This window comes from Cebus imitator, unplaced genomic scaffold (assembly GCF_001604975.1).
Source record: "Cebus imitator isolate Cc_AM_T3 unplaced genomic scaffold, Cebus_imitator-1.0 Scaffold6, whole genome shotgun sequence".
Lineage (NCBI taxonomy): Eukaryota > Metazoa > Chordata > Mammalia > Primates > Cebidae > Cebus > Cebus imitator.
The window spans coordinates 12,644,547-12,666,507 of record NW_016107321.1 but is presented as its reverse complement, the minus strand read 5'-3'; the positions used below and the strand labels follow the sequence as shown (position 1 = coordinate 12,666,507).

The 21,961-nt window shown below is 41.9% G+C and overlaps 1 protein-coding gene across 20 annotated transcripts in view; it reads right to left on the bottom strand.

Moving 5' to 3' along the window:
- The window catches only part of SYNE1 (spectrin repeat containing nuclear envelope protein 1), a 529,474-nt gene that overhangs the window by 5,070 nt on the left and 502,443 nt on the right, over positions 1 to 21,961 (bottom strand). For 14 of the 20 annotated variants that reach the window (XM_017537464.2, XM_017537473.2, XM_017537478.2 and 11 more), the window contains 10 exons: positions 20,633 to 20,966; positions 18,042 to 18,110; positions 16,206 to 16,348; positions 13,875 to 14,001; positions 12,632 to 12,843; positions 9,796 to 9,996; positions 8,298 to 8,426; positions 6,463 to 6,675; positions 5,313 to 5,405; positions 3,920 to 3,978 (listed from right to left, as the gene is read on the bottom strand). In XM_017537464.2, the coding sequence (XP_017392953.1) occupies positions 3,920 to 3,978; positions 5,313 to 5,405; positions 6,463 to 6,675; positions 8,298 to 8,426; positions 9,796 to 9,996; positions 12,632 to 12,843; positions 13,875 to 14,001; positions 16,206 to 16,348; positions 18,042 to 18,110; positions 20,633 to 20,966 (1,580 nt within the window). The remainder of the gene's footprint in view (positions 1 to 3,919; positions 3,979 to 5,312; positions 5,406 to 6,462; positions 6,676 to 8,297; positions 8,427 to 9,795; positions 9,997 to 12,631; positions 12,844 to 13,874; positions 14,002 to 16,205; positions 16,349 to 18,041; positions 18,111 to 20,632; positions 20,967 to 21,961) is intronic. The other 6 variants (XM_037742143.1, XM_037742144.1, XM_017537517.1 and 3 more) reach the window with 3 other exon arrangements.

Sequence of the window (21,961 nt, the reverse complement as noted above, 5' to 3'; positions counted from 1 at the left end):
TGTGAGAAGTCTGAATGCCATGCACAGTGTGACTCACTTTGAAAATTTTACATAATCAAGGAAATGACAATGAGTTAATTTTGTGCATACATCATTTAAAGCCAAATGAGCAGAAACTTCTAATTTCTTTTGTTACTTGTTGGCTAACACTCGCAGTACGTAACAGGACTTTATTGTGCAGAAATATCTAGATTTTCCGTGATCTTGATCCTGCCCTTACGTGTCTTGTCTTTGAAACCCAGTAATTTCTGGATGTGTGGTTCAGAAGACAAGTTTCCAGAATCAAGTTAGGACTCAGGTCTTCTTATCTTCCAAACCAAACATTCTTGCCGATCCTAAGCTACCTGAGGCAGCCTGTGGTGGCCACAGCTCTGAAACCATTGTTAGAAGGATTCTACCCATCAACAGCCCTTCAGCAGAATGGTATGGTTAACAGGGTAGGATCTAGAGTCAGGGGAGGCCTGGGTTCAAATCCTAAATCTTTACATCTCTAACCCCCAGTGTCCTTGTCTATAAATTGCGAATATAGCCATGTCATTGGATTCTTGTGAGGGTTAAATGGGGTAACATACATACAATGCTTAACATGTATACAATTAAGCACTAAATAATTGAAACACACTAAGTACTAAATAAATGTCAGCAACTTATCACTATTATCTGTATAATTATACCAACAGTGTGCTGACTCATACCCTTAGGAGTTGGCTGGATTCAGCCTTTTCTCTCAGGAAAACATACCTGATTTATTAATAGTGCTTTCAAGGATGCGATAAATTTCTCAAATTGCCCGTCTTGTTCCCTAGAAACATGGGGAAGGCCTACCTCAAACAGCAAAGGAGAAACCTATTGGAACCTCAACCTACCGCTGTCCTTGGAGCACAGGTGACCAACCTGCCTTGGAGAAGACAGGCTCTGTGCTGAGGCTCTTTGAATGCTTTGAATAAATAGATCCCCAGATAATGTCTGACAGAAAAGGCTTGAAAACAAATTCTAAAAGAAACTGAATAGTGTTTATAGTGAGGCCCTAGTGAACATACAAAAAAACTCCCACTGCCCTTGCTTAAATATATCCGATTAATTTCAATACATTTTAAAATGAGGCCTTTTTTCCCTCCCTTTCAGTGTTTCAGCCAGTCATTTGCCACTTCTCATTCCATCTTAGTTCTCTGTAAAGAAGGCGCTGGAGACTTAAGGTGTCCATGGCAATTTTGTATTTTATAATTCTAAGCTTTAGAATGAAGTAATCAATTTGCTTCATCCAGACTTTATTCCTTTGCCTCGCTGGAAATTGCAGCGAAATCTTTCTAGTTGTCAATTTGAACTCAGTTGCAGTAGACTTTTGCAGAATTAATGGTGATAAAGTTAGAAAATTTTAAGTCAGATGTAGGAAAAAAGTACCAGCTGGTCCATCATAAGCATTGCTTTGAAAGCATGCTCTAAAGTGTGTTTAACCTCAAATAAAAATCACAAATATGGTTATTATGAATGTATGCATAGAATTTTATATTTCTAATTTTAAGAGGTTCTGGGAAACTCCTTACAATGATTTAGGGAATCTCTAGATTCTGATATGCTGCAAGCCTTTTAATGGTAGAAATCATATCGAATTATTTTTGTAGGCCCAGGGTCGAAATTTAGTAGGTGTTCAGTAACTACTGGCATCAAATCATATGTAGGTTTAAAGTACTATATGAAGACACACAATCACCACCATCAAATCAAATTGAAATATGTAACAGGCTGGTATAACATTCATCTGACTTTAAACAACAACAAAGAAACCACAAGACTAACTTCTCCCTTCAAACTAATACTCCTCAGTTTTTTCCAACTCAGTCTCTTTCTCCTCTTAGGAAGAATGCATATCTAAAATTTTCCCACCGCAGGCCGCTGGGAACAACATTCTAAACTATTTGTGCTTCTGCAATAGCTTTTCCAATTTGCTGGACCAGTGCAAGATCAAACGCAAGATAACTCAAATCTCAATGTAAAGGAACACCATGACAGCCAGGACTGTGGGTGAAGTTCATTCTTCCCCAGCAGACTCTGCCTTTCTTTGTCGGGGTTGGGTGTGCCCCAAACAGAGGTGCTGAGGGTAACGAAGCCCAAGAATGTTCAACCACAACCTGTCTGCGAAGGTGTTTGATAATGTTTGCCATTCAGGTGTAGATTATTTATCTTTCAGTCCCACCTGAGTAGCAAAGTGAACACTGTGCTGAATGCTCAGAAAGATGTTAATCAACCGTGCTGGACAGAGCAGAGCTAAAAGGCGCCTTGTGAGTGTCGTAGTCAGAGTGCGGCTGTCCCAGCTGCAAAGCCCTGTTAGGAGGCAAGAGGAAGCACTTGCTGCCCTACAAAATGATGCCTTTGACATTTTCAAAATATATATGTGGCTGCCTGAAACAATGGGTTGGGGGTGGCAGATAGATGCAATATTTGGGAACCGAAGAGTGATTGCTATTGGCGTTGCATCATGACGTAAGAGCTTTCTCCTTCTGATCACTTTCATTTGTATCAACCAAAGAACTGATCTCTGGCATCCTCAAAGGAATGCTATGAGGATATTCTTCATCTCTGTTCATGGCACATCAACAATTTGTGAGAAAAGATGGACTATATAATACAATGATGTGTCTAAAAGAAACTGTCTCTCCTTAGAGCGGGCTGAGCAAACCTCGGAGCACCTGCAGATGCTCATCATTATCTTCAAAAGTCCCCATGAGTTTTTCTCCATATTTTATTATTGCTATCCTGTTTAGGATAGGAAAAAAAAACTCATAAAATTGTCTTCAAATCAAACCAAAGGAAAAGAAAAGAAAAAGAAACAGCAAAGGGAGGTTTAAAACCAGAGAACATATGAAAATACATTCTGCATTACTTCAGCTGAGTGGGAAGGACCAAACAAAATAGCCAGTCCCTTCTGCACAGCTGGAAAACTAAAATTATTACTCAGGGGTTGTTTACAGCTCTCCATTTCCTCCTCCCCACCCTCCTTCCAGGAATTCAGTTCCTGCTCAGTGGTGTTAAGCTTCCAGAGGGGCAAGCTACTTTAACAGTGAATTGCTAGGGATTGGAATGAAAACCAGCTCTGAGGACAGAGTTTTCATTTTTTAGAACGTTGTCTGGGGAAACTTGAACTGATCAGTGGAGGAGCAGAGGAGCACAGGACACCACACTGACAACACAAAAGAAGGCAAAGCACTGCTAACTGCGGGAGGCCAGGCGGGAGGCACGGAGGGAGCGGCAGCTGCGAGTTGCTCTGGGGAGGTGACTGGGCAGGGGCACTGGCTGCTGCGGGTTCCAGAGTGAGAGAGCTTGCCAAGTGCCCAGAAAGTGAGTGGCTGGGTATGCTGGCTGAAGGGAAGTTTTAGGATAAGCAGAAAAGAGAAGATGCTTATAAATTTTCAATGAACACCAAATTAGGACTTGCCATTTTGAGAATTCAAAACCCACAATCTGGATAAAACATGAAAAGAAAATAAAAAGCTGGGGATGTTAGTATATTTTATTCAGATTTGTGGGTTCTGTGAATGGTAAAAGAATTCATTGATCGATTACCTGTCTTATTGTAAACTCTAGAAATAAAGAGGATGATAAAAGTCTGCCATGAATCAAATGGCCGTGGTGCCACCAGTTTTCATCAAATCCTTATTGACAATTTGGGGAAAAGTACCAGATGGGCTATGTTGAGACAAACAGAATTTTCATGGAGTCCAAATATTTTATGCTCCGAAATTTACTTGCACATTTCATTTAGAAACATCTCTTCCGGTTTATGAGGAAAGGGTATGGACTGAAATGAGTAATTTCCCAACTACCCTGAGGCAGACCAGATATAGGCCTACCTAAGTCATGGACAATTTTCATCATCCTCTTGGGGTTCTAGAACAGTGTGGAAACCAGGAGAATGAGGTACCTGCTATGTGGACTGCTGACAGAGGGTCCAGGCTGTGAGAGACTACACTTGCCTCGTGGCTGTTTGCAATGAACAGGGGGTAAAGAAAGAAGAATGTTCAGTCCAGGCAAATAAAGACAAGCTACTAATGAAAATCAAACTAAAAGTGCAGCAAAGGAAAAATAAATCAAATGAAATGATCAGTACCCATGAATTAAGGAAACTGGCTTTTCTTTTATTGAAGAAGTGAAATAAATTTACATCTATGTGACTAGCCATGGATAAAACACAGGTGGGGATTCCGGAGTCCACACTATGGTGGGCAGATTTCCCCTGGCTTTTCATGGTAGAAACACATGTGTATATTTACTTACAATAAATATAAAATGCCCGATGCCATACCATGGATTTCAAAGATATTTTACATATTTTTTCATCTTTTAGAATACTGAAGCAGTATCAACATTCTTGGCCCATAAAAATTAACAATGGCAATATGAGATTGGTCTTTACAGTGATAAAGCCCAACTTAAATATTCCAGTTAAAGAAAGGTTAAAATTTGACTTGAAAAGCCAGTATTCCTTCACATTCTTATACTAGGATCTATAGGAAACTAGTGAATGTAGTAAAAAAAAAATCCTAAAAAAGATAATACATTTATCAGCTCAGGACATAAATGTTTATAACAAAAAAAAGTCAAATGAAATCAAAACTTCTAAAAACTAACGAAAAAAATGGAATGAATATAATCATAAAGCTGGACAAAATATAACAAAACAAAAAACAAGCTTCTAATTACACAGAGAAATCAAGGCATAGAGGGTAGCAGGGGCCAAATTTGTCCTTTCATCCTTTGTGTTCAGTGAGGCAGCCCCCACCGAGGCCTGCGGGTGAGTTGTTGCCATTTTAGGGGCGGCATGATTGCCACAGACCTTCAGGACCACCACCCAGAAGCGGCTTAGCTTGAGTGTCAACAGAACCTCAACTTGCTTTAACGAGTCAATGGCTCACAGGCGTTCACGGTTCTGTGCACCTCTGGCCAAGGCGCCCCTGCAGGTGGCAGCCTACCTTTTAAGACAGTCATGGCAGCCATGGCTTGAAGAAAGGAGCCACCAAAGGGACAAACGGGCACTATTCTAGCAATTTTCTTATTTGAGCAAGAAAAATAAATGTTCTTCCTGCATACCAGCCACACGTTGAGTCCTGATTCTTTTGAAAACCAGAATCGCTCTTTTCCATTCCTGAGCGCATGCTGGGAGGGCATGTGGCAGGGTGGAGGAAGCGCACTACCCTGTGTGACAGCCCTTGTCGGGAAGGGGTGCCTGCCTGTGAACCCTGTGGTGGGTACAAATACGTCACTCCTCCAGTGTTCCCTCCCATGGGCCAACTGAAAAACGACCAGTAGAAAGTTACCGTTTTCTGTCTGTTTGGGGTGCTCCTTCCTGATGTAGGACTCACAGACCCTGAGGTGTCCAGTTCATCAGCAGAGGACCAGGAAGACAAATCCTATGTGGGAGAAAGAAAGAGTCTTTTAACAACTTCGTCTCCCAGCCCCACGGGGGCTCTGTGTTGCACCATGCTGCTTCCCACTCCAACTCCATCCACCCCCGGTGTCTCCACCAAAAAAATCAAACCACTCCTTGGGAAAGATGGAATCAGACAGCTACAAGAAGAACAGGGCCAAATTCTTCTAGTGTGTTGGGATTTCCTAGCTGTCTGTTTGGCCCTTCTGAAAAATATAGCTCTGATTTTGTTATTGCTATGTTTCACTTAGAGCTTTATTATTTCTTGGAGACATGGATGTGAATGAGTTGATAATGGCTTGGGAGGGGAAGAAGTCTTCCGTGGAGCCTGCTGGTCCCTCAGGCCGAAGAGAAATCAACATATTCCAGTTAGAAAAAAAGGCATCCAGCAGTCTGCCTTTTAGCATTAGAGAGACTTCATTATTTTTGGCACTGCTGCTATTCAGAGTGGATTGTTCTTTTGCATGCTTACAGCAGGGCAAAGTGTGTGTGTTCATGACAGGATATCACAACAGAAAGGCTGAAACCTTACCAAGTGTCGCCATACCTGCAAATGCATTTCTCAAAACCAATAATACCACAATGCAGTCAATTTTAGAAAAAAATATAAAAAATTAAATGAGCAGAGGTTCATTTTTTACGTTTTTTTACTGTACACATAATGGAGAAGTCATGCCTTAGAGGGATTAAATACAAAACTCAGATATAACAATTGGTTTTCTCTACCATGGCTGTGTAACTGAAATGTGTAAATTCTTAAACGGGTGAAAAAAATGCCACAGCAGTTGTGGTAACAGCATTAGTAACAATGACAAGAGAGCTTTTGGATTTAACAGAATCAAACAGTGTCCTATTATAAAAGTTTATGTGGCTGCTTTTTTTTTTATTATTTTGAGATAGGACTTGTAAGAGCTGTGACTGAGAGGAGACACTCCATTCTGACAAGCACTATATTCAAAATCTTTCTAAAATGCATGAAGATGATGCTTCTTTGGTTTCCAGTAAGGAATGCTACACGATGATGTCTGTTCAGAGCTTACCTGCTGACTACTTGACACGTCTAATAACTTCTCCAGTTCCTTGATATGACGACTGACCTCCTTCAAGAGAAGTTTGAGCCGATTTCCAATAACATGGACTTTTTCTTTGGCTTCTAAACAGTCTGCTCCTTCAGCATTCACCAGCAGTTGGCAAGACATGTCTTGCAATGAGGCTACTCTGAGCTGGGATTCCAACAGCTCATGCCTTATTTGCTATGCATACCAAAATAAATAATGTTTCTCAGCATTTTTGTAATTGGCAAAAGTTCCAAAAGTGCAGAATGAGATCACCTTCACTTGGTGGGAAATTATACCTGAGCACCAAATGTGGAGCTCACACACTAAAGGATACAACAGCCCACGGCCTCAGTTCTAATCCTGCCTCTGCCAAAAATATTCTATAAGACCCCTCGCCCTTTCTGATCTCAGTTTGATTTGATGCCTGGTCCACAGTATTACTGGAAGGTTCAAATTGGTTAACGTATATATGAAAGTACTTAGAATATAGATTAGTATGCAAGTGAGATATAAGATAGTCTTTTAAACAGAAAAGTACAACATTAAGTATAGCAAAACAGAAGTATGTCTAGGTATCCTCTGATATCTAGCCAAGATTTTTTAAAAAAGGGTCATTCATCATTCACAGCTTAATGCCAGAGGTCAAAGTGAAGTAAAATGCAGTTCTGTAGCTATTTCCTCCAGATTTCTAAGACTATTATGGTACTGAATTAAAAGGTACCAATTCTGTAGTTTAGGCGAGTGTTAAATGTTAAAGCATAACATTTTAAAAATACAGAAAGCTACAAAGTGCACAGCATTTTCTTCTAATGGAACTCAAATATGCTTCCTTATCTTCTATAAAATCACTTAAATACACTGTACGTTATATTGTCCAAAGATCCTTGCATAAGAGTCAACCAGTTAATTTCCTTTTGTATTTGGTGCTAGAAAAAGTTTCTCCTTCCTCAAGAACTGGTATGTTTTTTTGTTGACAGATAATGAAAGTAAGTTTACTCATTGTTTCCCATTTTGTTTTAGCTTTCAGAAGATTTGACGCTAAAGTTCATGTTTAATTTGGTACATTTAATTCCTCTTAAAAAGTCTTGGCTGTGCATGGTGGCTCACGCCTGTAATCCCAGCACTTAGGGAGGCTGAGGCGGGCAGATCACCTGAGGCCAGGAGTTTGAACCAGCCTGACCAACATGGTGAAACCCTGTCTCTACTAAAAATACAAAGGATGAGTGAGGAGTGGTGGCACACACCTGCAGTCCCAGCTGCTCGGGAGGCTGAGGCAGGAGAATTGCTCCAACCCTGGAGATGGGTGTTCCAGTGAGCTGAGATCGCACCACTGCACTCCACCCTGAATGCCAGAGTGAGACTTCATCTCAACAACAACAACAACAAAAACAAACCAACAAATGAAAGACTTCATTGTCTCGTTCTATTCTAATACTTCAATGGCCTTTTACTATAAGCCACCAAATATACTTCTGGGCCATAGATGTGACATAAAGTTTAAATCAAGCTGCCCTAATAAACAACACAAGCTAATTAAGACTCTTTGAGGATACTAAGATTTTTACAATTGAGCAATGACTTTAGAACCAGATTCTAAAGCTAGCAGATATCATCTTCCATGCACGTTTGCTTTACAAAGATTGGAAACCACAGGGAGTATAAAAAGTGTAAAATAGAGACTATAATGCAACAGGTTAAAAAAGACACTTAACACTTATATTCATTCTCTGCAAATGAAATGCAACCCTGCTAAAAAAAACAACAACAAAAAAAAAAACAAAAAAAAACTAGAGGCTGCCATGGTTCACACTTCTTACCATAAGCTGTTTGTGATGGTCCTGAAGTACCTCTGCATCAAGGCTAGGATCAATAGGGACAATTTCATTTTTCCTTCTGTCGATGTTCTCCAGCATAAGAAGCAAACCATGGCTCATTTCATGGAAACCCTACAGAAAACAGCCTTAAGTAACTGTAGATCATATATTTTTCTTTTTCTCACAACTTAAATGTCTTTCCCACAATTAGCAAACATAGGTTGATTTTAAGAACATTCATGCAACTCCTCTCTGAGGAAAGCACTGGTGCTGTTGTAATGACCTGATTGTGAGTTCATATTCTTACCAAAAGCATCTAACTTATTACTTAGAGGAAAATTTAGACAAAAGAAAAATTGGCATCAAAATACTTAATTTCTGAAAAAAGAGTAAAGCTATTACACAGTTTAGAAGGAAGCATCTCTGCTGCCCTCTCTTCTCTGTGTATTCAAATCTTTCCGTCTTTTAAGGCTTACCTTGGCTGAATCTCATAACCCCTTCATTCACTCATTTAGACACTCATTCATTCATCCATTTATTTATTCAACATCCATTTACTAAAGATCTCCTAAATAAAAGGCACTGTACTAGGAATGAGTGCAGAGGTGAAACAGTTTAGGTAGCTGCTTTCAAGGAACTATTAGTCTTGTGGCACGTATAAACCTGGAGAGCATGCTTCAAATCCTTCCAAGGCTTTCCATCGTGCTTAGAATATGATCCAATCTCCTGGCCTGGACCTACAAAGCCATCTGAGGACCTACAACCTCCTCAGTCTTCCTTATCACTCCCTGGCTCGGTTCACTGACTACATTCTGGTCACAGTGGCCTTTTTTCTGTTCCTAAAGACACTAAGTCCTTTCCTGCTTCTGGGACTTCCCATTTGTTACATCACCTTCATAGCAATGCCCTTCCAATGTTAGCTCAAAGAGCCGAATAAATTCCCTGACTACCCTCTCAAAGTGGCTTTTCTCAGTTACTTTTATCATCTGCGTCTGTTAGTATCTTGTTTAATTATTTACTTGCATTTAATTGATCTTGTCCTCCCCAAGAAAAGCAGAGGCCATGCTGTTTCCAATGGTTTAGCACCACATCTGTCACACAGTGAACACCCAACAAGAAATTATAATATGAAGGGATGGATAAATATTTGTAATGCTCACTTTGATGTTCAAGAAAGATCTGTCTACTTGCCCAGTAAATATCTGTTGAATAAATAAAGGAAATAAATGAATGAGTCATAGAAGAAACGTTGGGACTGAGATAAACATGAGGAATAGTCTCTTCTCATCTAGACAGAAGATAGGATCTGGAGATTTTGAATATGGTCACATGTAGAAATGCTCAAGTAAAATGAAAAGATTGGGCACAAGATTACATCACTGAAATACTGATTTTGGGGGGCAACTGTATCCCTCTGGAAACAATGATACATCGAGTCACACACTCAGCTAAATTGCTAGTGTCTGATTCTGAGTCACCTCCTGCCCAAAGCTCTACGGACCTGGCACTGCATCAGTGCATTCTGCAGCAGGATCCGCCACTCCTCCAGCAGGGAGCACACTCGGTCCCAGCGCCCATTCATCTGTGACAGGCGATCCTGCAGGTCCTGGCTCTCCTTGCTGTCAGCCTGGGTGAACTCGGGGCTGCAGAGATTGATGGAGAGGATGATGGCTTTGCGGTGGTCCACAGCCTTCTGGAGCTCCTGAAAAGAACAAAAAGGACAATCAAACAAGGACAATAATGACAAAGATATTTTCCCTTGAAAACGTTTCACCCAAATGAAAAGATCCATTAATTAAAACTGGCCTTAGCAGGATGGCTAGGTGAAAGACAGTGGGTGCACACCAGTGAGGACTGTACGGCAGTTGGAAGAAATGAATTAGACGAGTACTTAACAACATGGATGAATTTTAAGAAAACAGGGTGTAGAGTGAAAACATCAGAAACCGAACGTTACAGAGAACACAACAGCCTCAATACGTGTACACACACAAATCCATATTTTTAAAGAATAGTTCTGAACAAAGAATGCCTGCTAACTATTTCAGAATAGCTACCATCTTGAAAATAAAATAGGAACATACAGTTTAGCCAGGCTAGCGGGTGCAGGGAGGAGGAATAAAGAGAAGAGGAGCTTTGCAGGAAACAACAATACCCCTGGGCAGTGGCCTCACTGAGGAGTATGACTGATTGCACACTCTGTACAGAGGTTCAACCACAACAAAACTCAAATTTGTGGGTATAAGAATGAAGCAAAAAAAAAAAAAAAACAGATTCCAGGGCCCTGGGCTCCAGATATGCTGAATCTGCAGGCTTGGTGGGCCACAGGCCGAGAATACTGCCTATGTCACAGGCGACACCGAAGTGAAATGTAGGGAGAATGAATTGGGTGTTTCATGAGGTAACCAGTTAGGTTTGATTTCACAACAGCCAGGTGACTGATTTTTGGCTTTGCACATTTCCAGAACATCCGGTGCTCAATTCCAAGAACTTGAGCACAGGAGTCTGTACTAGTAGTTGAGTATCGGGGTACTGTTTAAAATCCCTCAATCCAGTTAGGGTGAGAGATCGTGGAAGTCACAATGACCTAGGCTGCATTTTAAAATCATTTCTCGCTGGTCCTGCTATGTCCCCAATGTGTCTTGATTTTTCACTTCCTAATATGTTCTTAACATACTGTAGAATAGATTCAACCACACAGACAACATGGGATGAAGAGACACTGTGGAAAATACTTAATTATTCCACAGATTTATTCCGAGGAAACATTGACAGGAAGGATCAGGAGAAGGCACAAAGGAAGGTGTCTTTTTCTTGTTAGGCAGGATCACTTTCAAGATCTTTTTTCCCTACTCAAATCTCTCTGAGGTCTCAGACCCTGGCCAGCATTTGCTTCATCAACTCTTCAAGGAATCTAGTTCTAATGCAACACTGCCTTACTAGAGTAATTTGGGGACTCTAGAGAAAAATGCATTTCATAATGCAGATATTGTAAATCTCTCATGTGGTACTTTGTCCTGAAATTCATGGGGTCGTGTAGAGGCCTTTCTACAAAGATGCACCTTTTGGATTGCCTGGGGGAAGATTTATTTCTCTTGTTTGAAGTTTTCTATGTTTGAAAATTAAACTGAGCTGGGTGTGGTGGCTCATGCCTGTAATCCCAGCAATTTGGGAGGCCAAGGCCAGCAGATCACCTGAGGTCAGGAGTTCGAGACCAGCCTGGCCAACACGGCAAAACCCTGTCTCTACTAAAAATACAAAAAATAGCTAGGCATGGTGGTGCATTCCTGTAGTCCCAGCTACTCAGGAGGCTGAGGCAGGAGAATTGCTTGAACCTGGGAGACAGGTTACAGTGAACCAAGATCGCACCACTGCACTCCAACCTGGGTAATAGAGTGAGACTTGATCTCAAAAACAAAAAAAAAAATTAAAACAAAATCACACAATCACTAAAAGCAAGCCACAAAAACATCAAACCAAAATAAAAGGCATATATTAAAACCACAGAAACACAAAAGCAGCACACACTTCATTCCTTATCCCGATCCCAGAGAGCCTGGGTAGCTACATTTTGAGAAGAAGCACATTTTAATGCTGTCGAAACAGGAAAAAACAAGTACTGATGGGTTTTAAAAAGAAACTGAGCTCTCAGTTCATCAGATGCTCACAATAGTCTCCACATATTAATGCATTTTGGTAGCTGGGTTAAGGAGGATTTTAAGATCTAGAGCTGAAGTTAAGTAAGTGAAGTTATCTTGTGCACTATATCCATGCGGGCCAAACCAAAATCAAATGCAAATGCCAGGTGTTTTACTGCAATTACTCTAGAGTTTTATTTATTACAGCAAAAATTGCTTCTACTACTACTGTAATCAATTTCAGAAGTTTCATTACTTGAGGTCAGATAATTTCATTATGTCCCCCACAAATTCATGCAGATACAATTTTGGAGAAGATTTATCTCCAACTCTAGGTATAGACCTGCAGCACCCTGGTCATTCTGTATTTCCATTAAAAAGAGTTCTCATAGGTCCTAGGGGTACCTGGATGCCCCATGAAACTTTAATTAGACATTTCTTAAAATATCAATTTTTAGATCGTGCGTGATTATTTACATGGTGGATAGTTCTACAACGTGGTCCATTTTCTGCCTTTGAAAACCATCTTTGGAACACAGGGATTTGGGCTGGCTGGATGCGAGGAGAGCATTCTCACTCATTTTTGTTAGATCCCTTTTCTGCTGCTGTGTAAGAGCAGCTCGAGCTAGAGGTGCCATCTGCACTGTCATTCATGCAGTGACACTGTTTGTCTGCTGTGGGAAAGGCCAGGGGAGCTACCTTGAGCTTTTTGATCTGGAGCTCGATGGTCTGGATGTCAGTGCTGAGCTCCAGATGCTGGAGATGCTCCAGCTCCTCCTCCGTGTCCCCCAGCCAGGCCCAGATGCTGTTCAAGTCCGAGTTAAACTGTTGCCACTTCTGGAGGTTCTGCTTCATCCTCAACTCCTTGCTCAGTGCCTGGGCCTGGAGAAGCTCCCATCGGTCAATCACACCTGGCAAGGCATCCAGAGAATGGTAAGATTCTTTTCCTCCACATGTGACGTTTGTGAAATGCTTTAAACACAGGTTGGCAGCTAACTTTAAATAGCAACAGAAAGAAAAGTAATTGCACTGGGCATTTTTGTTGTTGTCTGGAAATAACAGTTACATGGGTACAATGGCTGTGTTTTTTCTATTTGTGTTTCTAATAATAATGAAGCAAAAAAGTTAGCTACATGGGAGTTAACACTGTAAAGAGCTTTACAAAGTAATAGGCAGTCATGTGCATGAAGTGTCATTCAATTCCTGGATCCCTTCTAGAATAGGGCTCTGAGCAAACGCACATAAAATGCCTGATGAGATATGTGAGAGACAGGGCATTAAAATAATTGGAACATGAGAGGCGGGGTGGCAGTGAGTGCCTGTAATCCCAGCTCCTCGAGGGGAGGCGGGAGGATTACTTGAGCTCAGGAGTTGGAGTCAAGCCTGGGCAACATAGTGACACCTCATATCAATATTAAAAAAAATAATAATAAGGTGTAGTGGTGTGGTGGCTCATGCCTGTAATTCCAGCATTGTGGGAAGCCGAGGCAGTGGATCATGAGGTCAGGAGTTCGAGACCATCCTGGCCAATATGGTGAAACTCTGTCTCTACTAAAAATACAAAAAAAATTAGCCCAGTGTGGTGCTGCATACCCATCATCCCAGCTACTCAGAAGGCTGAGGCAGGAGAATTGTTTGAATGCAGAAGACAGAGGTTGCAGTGAGCCAAGATTGTGCCACTGCACTCCAGCCTGCTGACAGAGCAAGGCTCTGTCTCACATAATAATAATAACAATAAATGAAACACAGGCAAAACAACCATGATGGCATGCATCATTCCCCTCACTGTCAAAGGAGACTGTTATAAATAAGTTGGAAGGAAGTTCTTAGGACAGAATGGTGTAGAAGGCCATGCAGCCTCAGTGGAACTTGGCTGTTCACGAAGTGCTTCTGGATCTTCTATTTCATTCACTGTTTCTTGAACTGAGCGCTATGCACTCACCAGCCATTTGGGTTTCGGTACTATGCAGGTTCACAAAGCCAGGAAGGCTCTCCTCTTCCTCCTTCAGCTTGTGCTCCAGTCTCTTCACGGAGTCTATACTGCCACTGCATTCGCCCAGCAGTTTCATCTGTTCAGACATAAACAACCAGCCCCTGTCACCCAAATCTTCATGAGTGCAAAAGATTCTGGGGAAAAATATCTTAGTAGTTTCTCAGCAAGTGAAGTGTCTGTGTTTGGGTCCTCTGTGTCACCCTGCTAAAAATAAGATGGCCAAGTGGGCTCAGGCCTGTGATCCCAGCACAGGAAGACTGTTTGAACTTAGGAGTTTGAGACCAGCCTGGGGAACATGGCAAAACCCCGTCTCTACATAAAATACAAAAAATAGCTGGGCATGGTGGTGTGCATCTGTAGTCTCAGCTACCTGGGAGGCTGAGGTGGATCATCTCAGTCCAGGGGATCGAGGCTGCAGCGAGCCGTGATTGTACTGCTGCACTCCAGCCTCTCTGACAGTGAGGTTCAGTCTCAAAAAAATAAAAAAGAAAAAACAAATAAAGTTTGGCTGGGCACAGTGGCTCTCGCTTCTAATCCCAGCACTTTGGGGGCCAAGGTGGGAAGATCACTTGAGCCTAGGAGTTCGTGACCAGCCTGGGCAACATAGCGAGACCCCGTCTCTATAAAATATTTAAAAAATTAGCCAGGCATGGTGGTGAGCACCTGTAGTCCCAGCTGTTCAGGGTGTTAAGGTGAGAAGGTTGCTTGAGTCCAGGAATTCAGCTGCACGCAGTGAGCAAAGATCCTGACACCGCACTAGAGCCTGGGTGACAGAGTATGAGACCATGTGTCTTAAAAAAAAAACTTAAATAAAGTTCAAAAACATGCCTTTTAAACTGGTGATACATTCACATACAAAAAGCAACGCCTTAAAAATAGACTTTGCATACATGACTTTGCATGAGAAGTCCTTGAAATTTCTTTAAGATTCATGAATCAAAACAGATTAAACCAATCTGCGATTTAAAACTCAGAGCCCTCAGCTGGCAATGCAGTATATAATTTTTGGCAAGCTGCTCCCTCTTTCTCTTTCTTAAATTGAAATGTGGGAATGATAATGTTACCACAAGTCTCACGGGAACTTTCTTGCATTAAAAAATTAAAATACTTAAAATTATAGAGCACTAGCAAAGCCAGCTGTTTTATTTAAAAATGGAAGCAATGTGTATTAGGTATCAGGGGACTGCATTCTAAAGTCAAAGAAAAGCTTCCCAATTCATTTTTAATATCACATACAGTATTTAAAGATTAAAAGAACAAATCATTTCAAGATATTCCTGCTGTACTTACCATAAAGCCTTTAAGAAATCACAATGCCATTAAGTTACTTTGATTACTTTTGGCTGAGGTTAAGTGTAATCCCAGCGATGTCAGCATGATTATCATAAAACTATATCATATGTATTTCTAAGTAGTTTCACTATAATACAAGTTGGTGTAATAGGCCAAACTGAATGGGAAACAAACTCATGACTGACCCCTGTTATGGTGAGGATAATGAAATCAACATACGTAGCTAGAACAGTTCTCTTCCCTAATTTTAAAAAGTAGAACAGGTGAGTTGTGACTAGCTTTGGAGAAATTCATTTTTCTTTTTTTATACTAAGAAGTCTTTTGGATGTGAAGAAGACATGAGGCAGGGAAGAGACTGGCTTTAAAATTCTCCTCCTTAAGTATGTGTAGGAAAACAGGTAGTTGTCTGAGAAAAATTATTGGGTCAGTAACTCGAGTAGGGCAAATCACGCTCTGATAGACTTTATCATATATAGCTAATAGCTGCATAGCTGGAACTGGTAGTATAGCCAATGCCTTGCTCTCTTTTCCCCAACTCCCTCTTGTTAGAACTGAGCATACTAAAAACAGAAGAGAAAAACATCCCCAAGGTCATTCACAAAAAAACTGCATGTTAGTAATCTTTTAGCTAAAATCTGCTGCTCCAAGGATAACCTTGGTCCAAAAATTATTAGTTGAATTTGGAGAAATGCCTAATGACTTTTGGGAGCCAAAGTATTTTGTTGCTGTCCATGAAAAGGATCTCCCTCAGTGCTCAGTGTAAAGGAACAGGTTTGTCATTACAATAGGTTTGTGGCCCTAAACCCAGACACGTTCTACTCAAATGGTAACTTAAACAGGGCTTGGCTTTGCACATCCACATTCATGAGTTCAAGGGCAGCATGGTATTCAGAGGCTACTTAAAGCCCTTGTGCTGCAGACGAACTGTTCTTTGTCACAGAACTGTGGTTTCCTACAGGTCAGGATCAGGATGGCCAGGATACTTACGTAGCCTTTGTAGCTGGTGTCTAGCTCCGGCCCCGTGGGAGTTTTGCTGCGAATGATATTTTCGGTTTGCTGTATCTGAAAGCGGCTCTCATCCAGGGCTCTGCCCAGCTGTCGGATCTGTGACTCTAGGGCACTGTGGTCCCCTGCGGTAGCAACCATAAGAATCTTTACCAGACAAACTATTGGACTTATTCAAAGCTCGATATTCAAGGAAAAGTTTCAGAAATGGTTTTCAGTTACAGCAGCATAGAAACGGCAGGTGTGGGTAACTACAAAGCAAATTTAGTACCATCGTGCTGGTGGGTTAGACATTAAAATGGCCAAACTGATGAAGGTGTTTGAGAGCCCTAGCAGCTTGGACATTGCAAAACAACTCTCCAGTCAGTTTTGAATAGCTTCGGGCGCCTGTCCCTCTTCCAGCTGAATCCCTCATCATCTGAATGTTGTCAAAGTGAAAGGCCTTTCTAAAAATCTGCAATGGTGTCTGCTGCTTCTCAGCAAGGAAAAAGCTGTTTTTTTCTCATGTTCTTTCTGCTGTCACTTAATGAGCAGGGGAAGATCCTCCTTCTGAGTGTTCTTTGTTCACCTCAGGGGAAGACAGTGTCGTTGAAGGCTTGGGTTGCTGCCTCATTTACTTAAGGGATATATTCATTCATTAAGAAAAAAGTGCCTCAGAATAGATATATATGGAGATATCAAACTAGCAACAACTTGCTTTTATCTAAGATCTAAAACAAAACCAGGAGAAAGCTAAGATTCTAGCATTTCCATCTAGGCAGGTTCTTATAGCCTAGAATTCTGGCTCATTCTCCTCTCAGAATTGTAACATTTCTTTGTAAAATTATAGTTGTGTGTGTGTGTATAACAAAGTCTAAACTACACAAGAACATTTGATCACCAGAGTGAAGCTAGCATGGGCTGAAAGCAGACAAAATATTAGTAAGCCTTATTAAGGTTATTGATTTCTAAAAAAGGCCTTCTAAATACACCCAGGAGAGGTCTCACTGAGAACCACTCTCTCAGTAATGTTACTTTGCTTTCTGTCTTTTCGCTTTTCTTCAAAACTGAAGTGTAAACTAGGAACTCCATGATTCAGTATCACATGACTGCGTTCAAGCTCTATTCTCCATCCCACATTACTGATCCTCAACTCCTGAACTACAGTTTGTCTAACACAACATTAAGAAAAACTGGTTCCATTTTTCTTACTTGAATTCTTCTTGTTTCAGGAAAAGTTCTGTCTTTACAGGAAAATCTATGGCTCAAGATACCGTGGAATACATTTTTCATTTCAAATTATTTTATAAGACTTTTGAAATTAAAATTACACATTCTTTTTGAGCTGAAATCTGATCTCACCCCTTGTCTCATTTGGGATTCCTGAGATGAGGAGGATGAAGTGGTGGATGTGGCCAAGGTCACTCATGCAGGCTGGTGGATTTGGGACCAGAGTCTGCACCCTGACTCTCTAGCCACAGTAGGTCTACGTGCAGTGAAGCCCAAGTTACCACACCACGTAGAATACTACGGCACAGAGGCTGATGACTGGGGTTTCCTTCTCATATTTTCTGCAGTTAATGGGCATGAGAGGTCTATACTTAATGAGACCAATTACCATGTAACAACTTGAAAAGCTATTTTGTTCCACTTGATTAGTGAAATCTTATTCTTGGTGTGGATTTAACCAGTCATTTATTCTAGTACAGCAGTAAGAGAGGAAGGCTGTGTCTTAACATGCTAGAGCCACAAAGCCGTGAGAGATACAGCAGATGTGCTAAGAGAGGAGGCTTGTTATACGGGGAGGGAGGGAGGCTGGCTCCGGCTTGTCGTGCCTACCAGAGGTATTTTTGATTGCATTTTCTGTGAGTTTTACATAGGCCTCGGGGCTTTCAGGGATCATTACATCTGCAAAAAAAGCACAGTCTAAGTTGACAGCTAAGTTCTGGAAACCTTGATTCCCTTGTGCAGGAAAATAACTTTCCTAGGGGGAAGAAAGGAAGTCAGTTATTCTAGACACAGAGCTCCTGGGCACCCAGAGGAGAGTGTGTGCAGACTCACCAATGGCTTCCTGAAGTGAATCGTAAGAACTCACAGTGAAAGTGTTTTTATGAGCCAGGCACTGGTTGAAGCACAAATTTACCACACAGAAACCTTATAGGGTAGCTGGGAGTGTTATTCCCATTTTATAGATGAGAAAACTGAGGCCCAGGGCAATTAAGTTCCTTATCCAACTTTAAACAGAAAGTACACAGCAGAACTGAGATTTCAGCCCAGACAGTCAGACTCTAGAGCAGAGCTGTCCCATATGTTTCTATGTGAACTATATATGTAATTTTAAAGATTTCATAGCTACATTATAAATGTAAAAAGAGCTGGGTGCGGTGGCTCACACCTGTAATCCCCGCACTTTGGGAGTCCAAGGCAGGCGGATCACCTGAGGTTGGGAGTTTGAGACCAACCTGACCAATACGGAGAAACCCCATCTCTACTAAAAACACAAAAATTAGCTGGGTGTGGTGGCACGCATCTGTAGTTCCAGCTACTCAGGAGGCTGAGGCAGGAGAATCACTTGCATCTGGGAGGTTGCAGTGAGCCAAGATTGCTCCATTGCACTCCAGCCTGGGCAACAAGAACGAAACTCCATCTCAAAAAACAAAAACAAAAACATAAAAAGAAACATACAAAATTCATTTTAACACTATATTTTAGTGTTAAAAATAGTGTTTAGTGTTAAAGATAGCGATGGTAACATGTAATCAACATAATTATTATAAATGTTTTATTTTCTTTCTTTGTACTAAGTGTCTGAAATTCACAGAAGTGTGTTTTCCATGCGCAATCCATCTCAATTCGCCCAGTCCTGTCTCAGTGCTCAAGAGTCCCAACTGGCCAGTGGCTAGTTTTGGATGGCTCTGCTTCAGATGCCATATGCCTGACTAATAGGTCCTACTGTAAAAACAAAATAGAAATGCGATAAATTATTTTCTTTTTAGGACAGTGTCATCCCTTGGGAATCTGATGTGAACCATCAGAACCAAACAGAAATCCCCCAGATGTCCTTTTAGAGAATGTATGAGATGCATTTCCAAGTGCCATAAATCAGCCTCCAACTATTTATTCTATTTTTATTTACCTTCCTTGCAGTGTTCCTGTTTCTCTGTCCATCCCTTCACTGCATGTGTGGCTTGGGTGGTGGTCTTTCTTGTTTCCCTTTTCCATATTCTTCCTATGTGAGCCCCTCCATTCACTCCACGACCATGACCATTTACATGTGGATAACTACCTAATCTGCATTTCCGGCTTCTCCACTTCACACCTGCGCATCTATGACTGGACTTTTGTGTGTGGATATTCTGCAGGTATCTCAAGATCAGGATGCAGACAAGCAACCTCATCCCCTCCCTGCTCTCACAGCTCCACCTCCCTTGCCCAGAAACACCCACAGTGCTCCTCCCCTTATGTGGTCCTCAGGGGCTAGGATCACCTGCATCTTTCACCAAGTTGCCCAGCCCGGAAAATCGCCTGCATCCCAGTTCAATGGATGAGAGTTATGGAGGAGTCTCCTCTGTGTGATTTCTCACATGTCTGCCATTCTCTCCCTTCCCAGTGCTGCTTCCCTAGTTCAGGCCACCATCCTACCTCTCTCTGAGGTTGTAAAGGTTTCATTTGGACTCCCACCTCCAATATGCCCTCCTCCCTGTGGTATCCAGAAAGATACAATATGAAAATATGCACATCCCTGAGAAGGGAGGATACCATCACCTCCCTCTGCAGATCCTGCTGTGGCTCCACAACCTTCAGGATAGGAGCCAAAGCTCTTTACCACGCTGAACAGGCTGCTTTACAGCCAGGTTCTTCTCCACTTTGTCCATTCCCTGCCTGCCATTCCAGACAAACTGCAGATGTTCAAAAGCACCAGCCAATCACAAAGCAGGGAGGCTTCCTCTCCTTTGTTCCTGTAAGCACTAGTGAGCCACCTGACTGACTGCGATTCACCCTCTGGCCTCAGCTCCCCAGTTTCTTCCCTGAAGCCCCCAAAGCCAGGGGTCCGGCTCTGTTGTCCCTGCTTGTGTGTCCTGCCACCACACTGCCATCTCGGCACCAAACACTTCATGCAGTGGTTTCTCACTTATTTGCCAGTGTCCCACACTAGAGCAGAAGCTCTGGGAGAAGAAGAGGAATTGTGTATCCTCAGGAACTGGCAAAGTGCTCGTCACCTACTACCACAAATCTGTGTGGAATAAATCAATGGCCACACCAAATTTTGCATTTGATAAGCACATTCACATCTAAGAGTTCACTTAGGTACAATTTCCCCACATGGGAGAAGGAAGCAAATGATTCTGGATAGCTGTCATGATTCCAGGGCAATACTAATTTCCTCTGACTTTGCTTTAAGCTGACACACCAGAGATGTTCTTTCCTACCTGATAAGCCAACAGCTCCTCTGAGGTAGAAATCTTTGTCGTCCCGACCATCTTCATCCTCGGAGGGCAGAGCTCTGGACACTGCAGATTCCAGGTCCCGACTGAGGTCATAGTCATGATCCCACTCCAGGGGGATGGAGTCCACGCTAGCCGGGGTGTCTCGTCCCGACCGCTCGCTCCGGAGGGGCTGAGCGAGTGAGAGGGAGGGGTTGGAGGAAGGCTGCGGAGAAAGCACGCTGTCTGCAGAGCGGTCTTGCCAGTGCAGGTCCGACAGAGCCGCAGAGTCTTCCAGCTCCAGCTCCCTGTCCGACAGGTCGTGCTCATCGTCTGGGAGCTAGAAAGGAAGTCAAGGCAACCCCGTCACTGCAGTGGTCAGGCTTGCTTCTCATCTGGGCCACCTGCCTACCAAGTGGGGACAATTTTTAACTTCTTATGAAAAAATACATTAAGAATCTTCTGATCACAGAACTACATGGGATAGTGCTAGAGTCTGCCTGTCTGGGTTGAAATCTCAGTCCTGCCGTGTACTTCCTGTTTAAGCTTGGATGAGGAACTTAATTCCTCTGGGCCTGAGTTTTCTCATCTATAAAATGGGAATAACCCTCCTAGGCACCCCAGAGGGTTTCTGTGTGGTAAAAAATTAAAAAGTCTTATAAATTATTTTACATAAGCCTCAGTTTCATTGTCGGTAAAATGGAATAACATTAAAACCTACTTCAGATCATTTATATGAGATTAAAGAAATTTTATAACGAAAGGTAATCTAGTATCATGCCTACCACAGAACAGCTACACAATGGCACAGATTGGAAATAAGATCAAACTACTGAGACCTCAGCTTGTCCTTATGGCCCAGATACAAAACGGATTTGATTGTAGAAGATTCCACATATTCTAATCATAACATCTCTATAGGTAAGATGTGATTATGGCAGCAATTAGGAAAACAGAAGAACGAAAATCCACCTAACCCTAACCTTATCAATTGAGAAGCTGTTCACATTGATTCATTTCATCTTATTTCTTCTAGAGGCTTCTCTGTCTTCCATAGAAGAGATGAGCCAAATGTTCTTCTAAGCTCTTTGTATACATTAACTCATCTTGTGCTCAAAACAATCCTTTCTACAAGGTAGTTACTGCTACTAAACCAGTTTTGCCTTTGAGGAAGCTGAGGCAAGAAAGGTGAAGTGAGTAGCTTGCCCAAGGCCAGGCACGGCGGCTCATGCCTGTAATCCCAGCACTTTGGGAGGACAAGGTCTCAAATCACCCGAGATCAGAAATTCGAGACCAGCCTGACCAACATGGTGAAACCCTGTCTCCATTACAAAA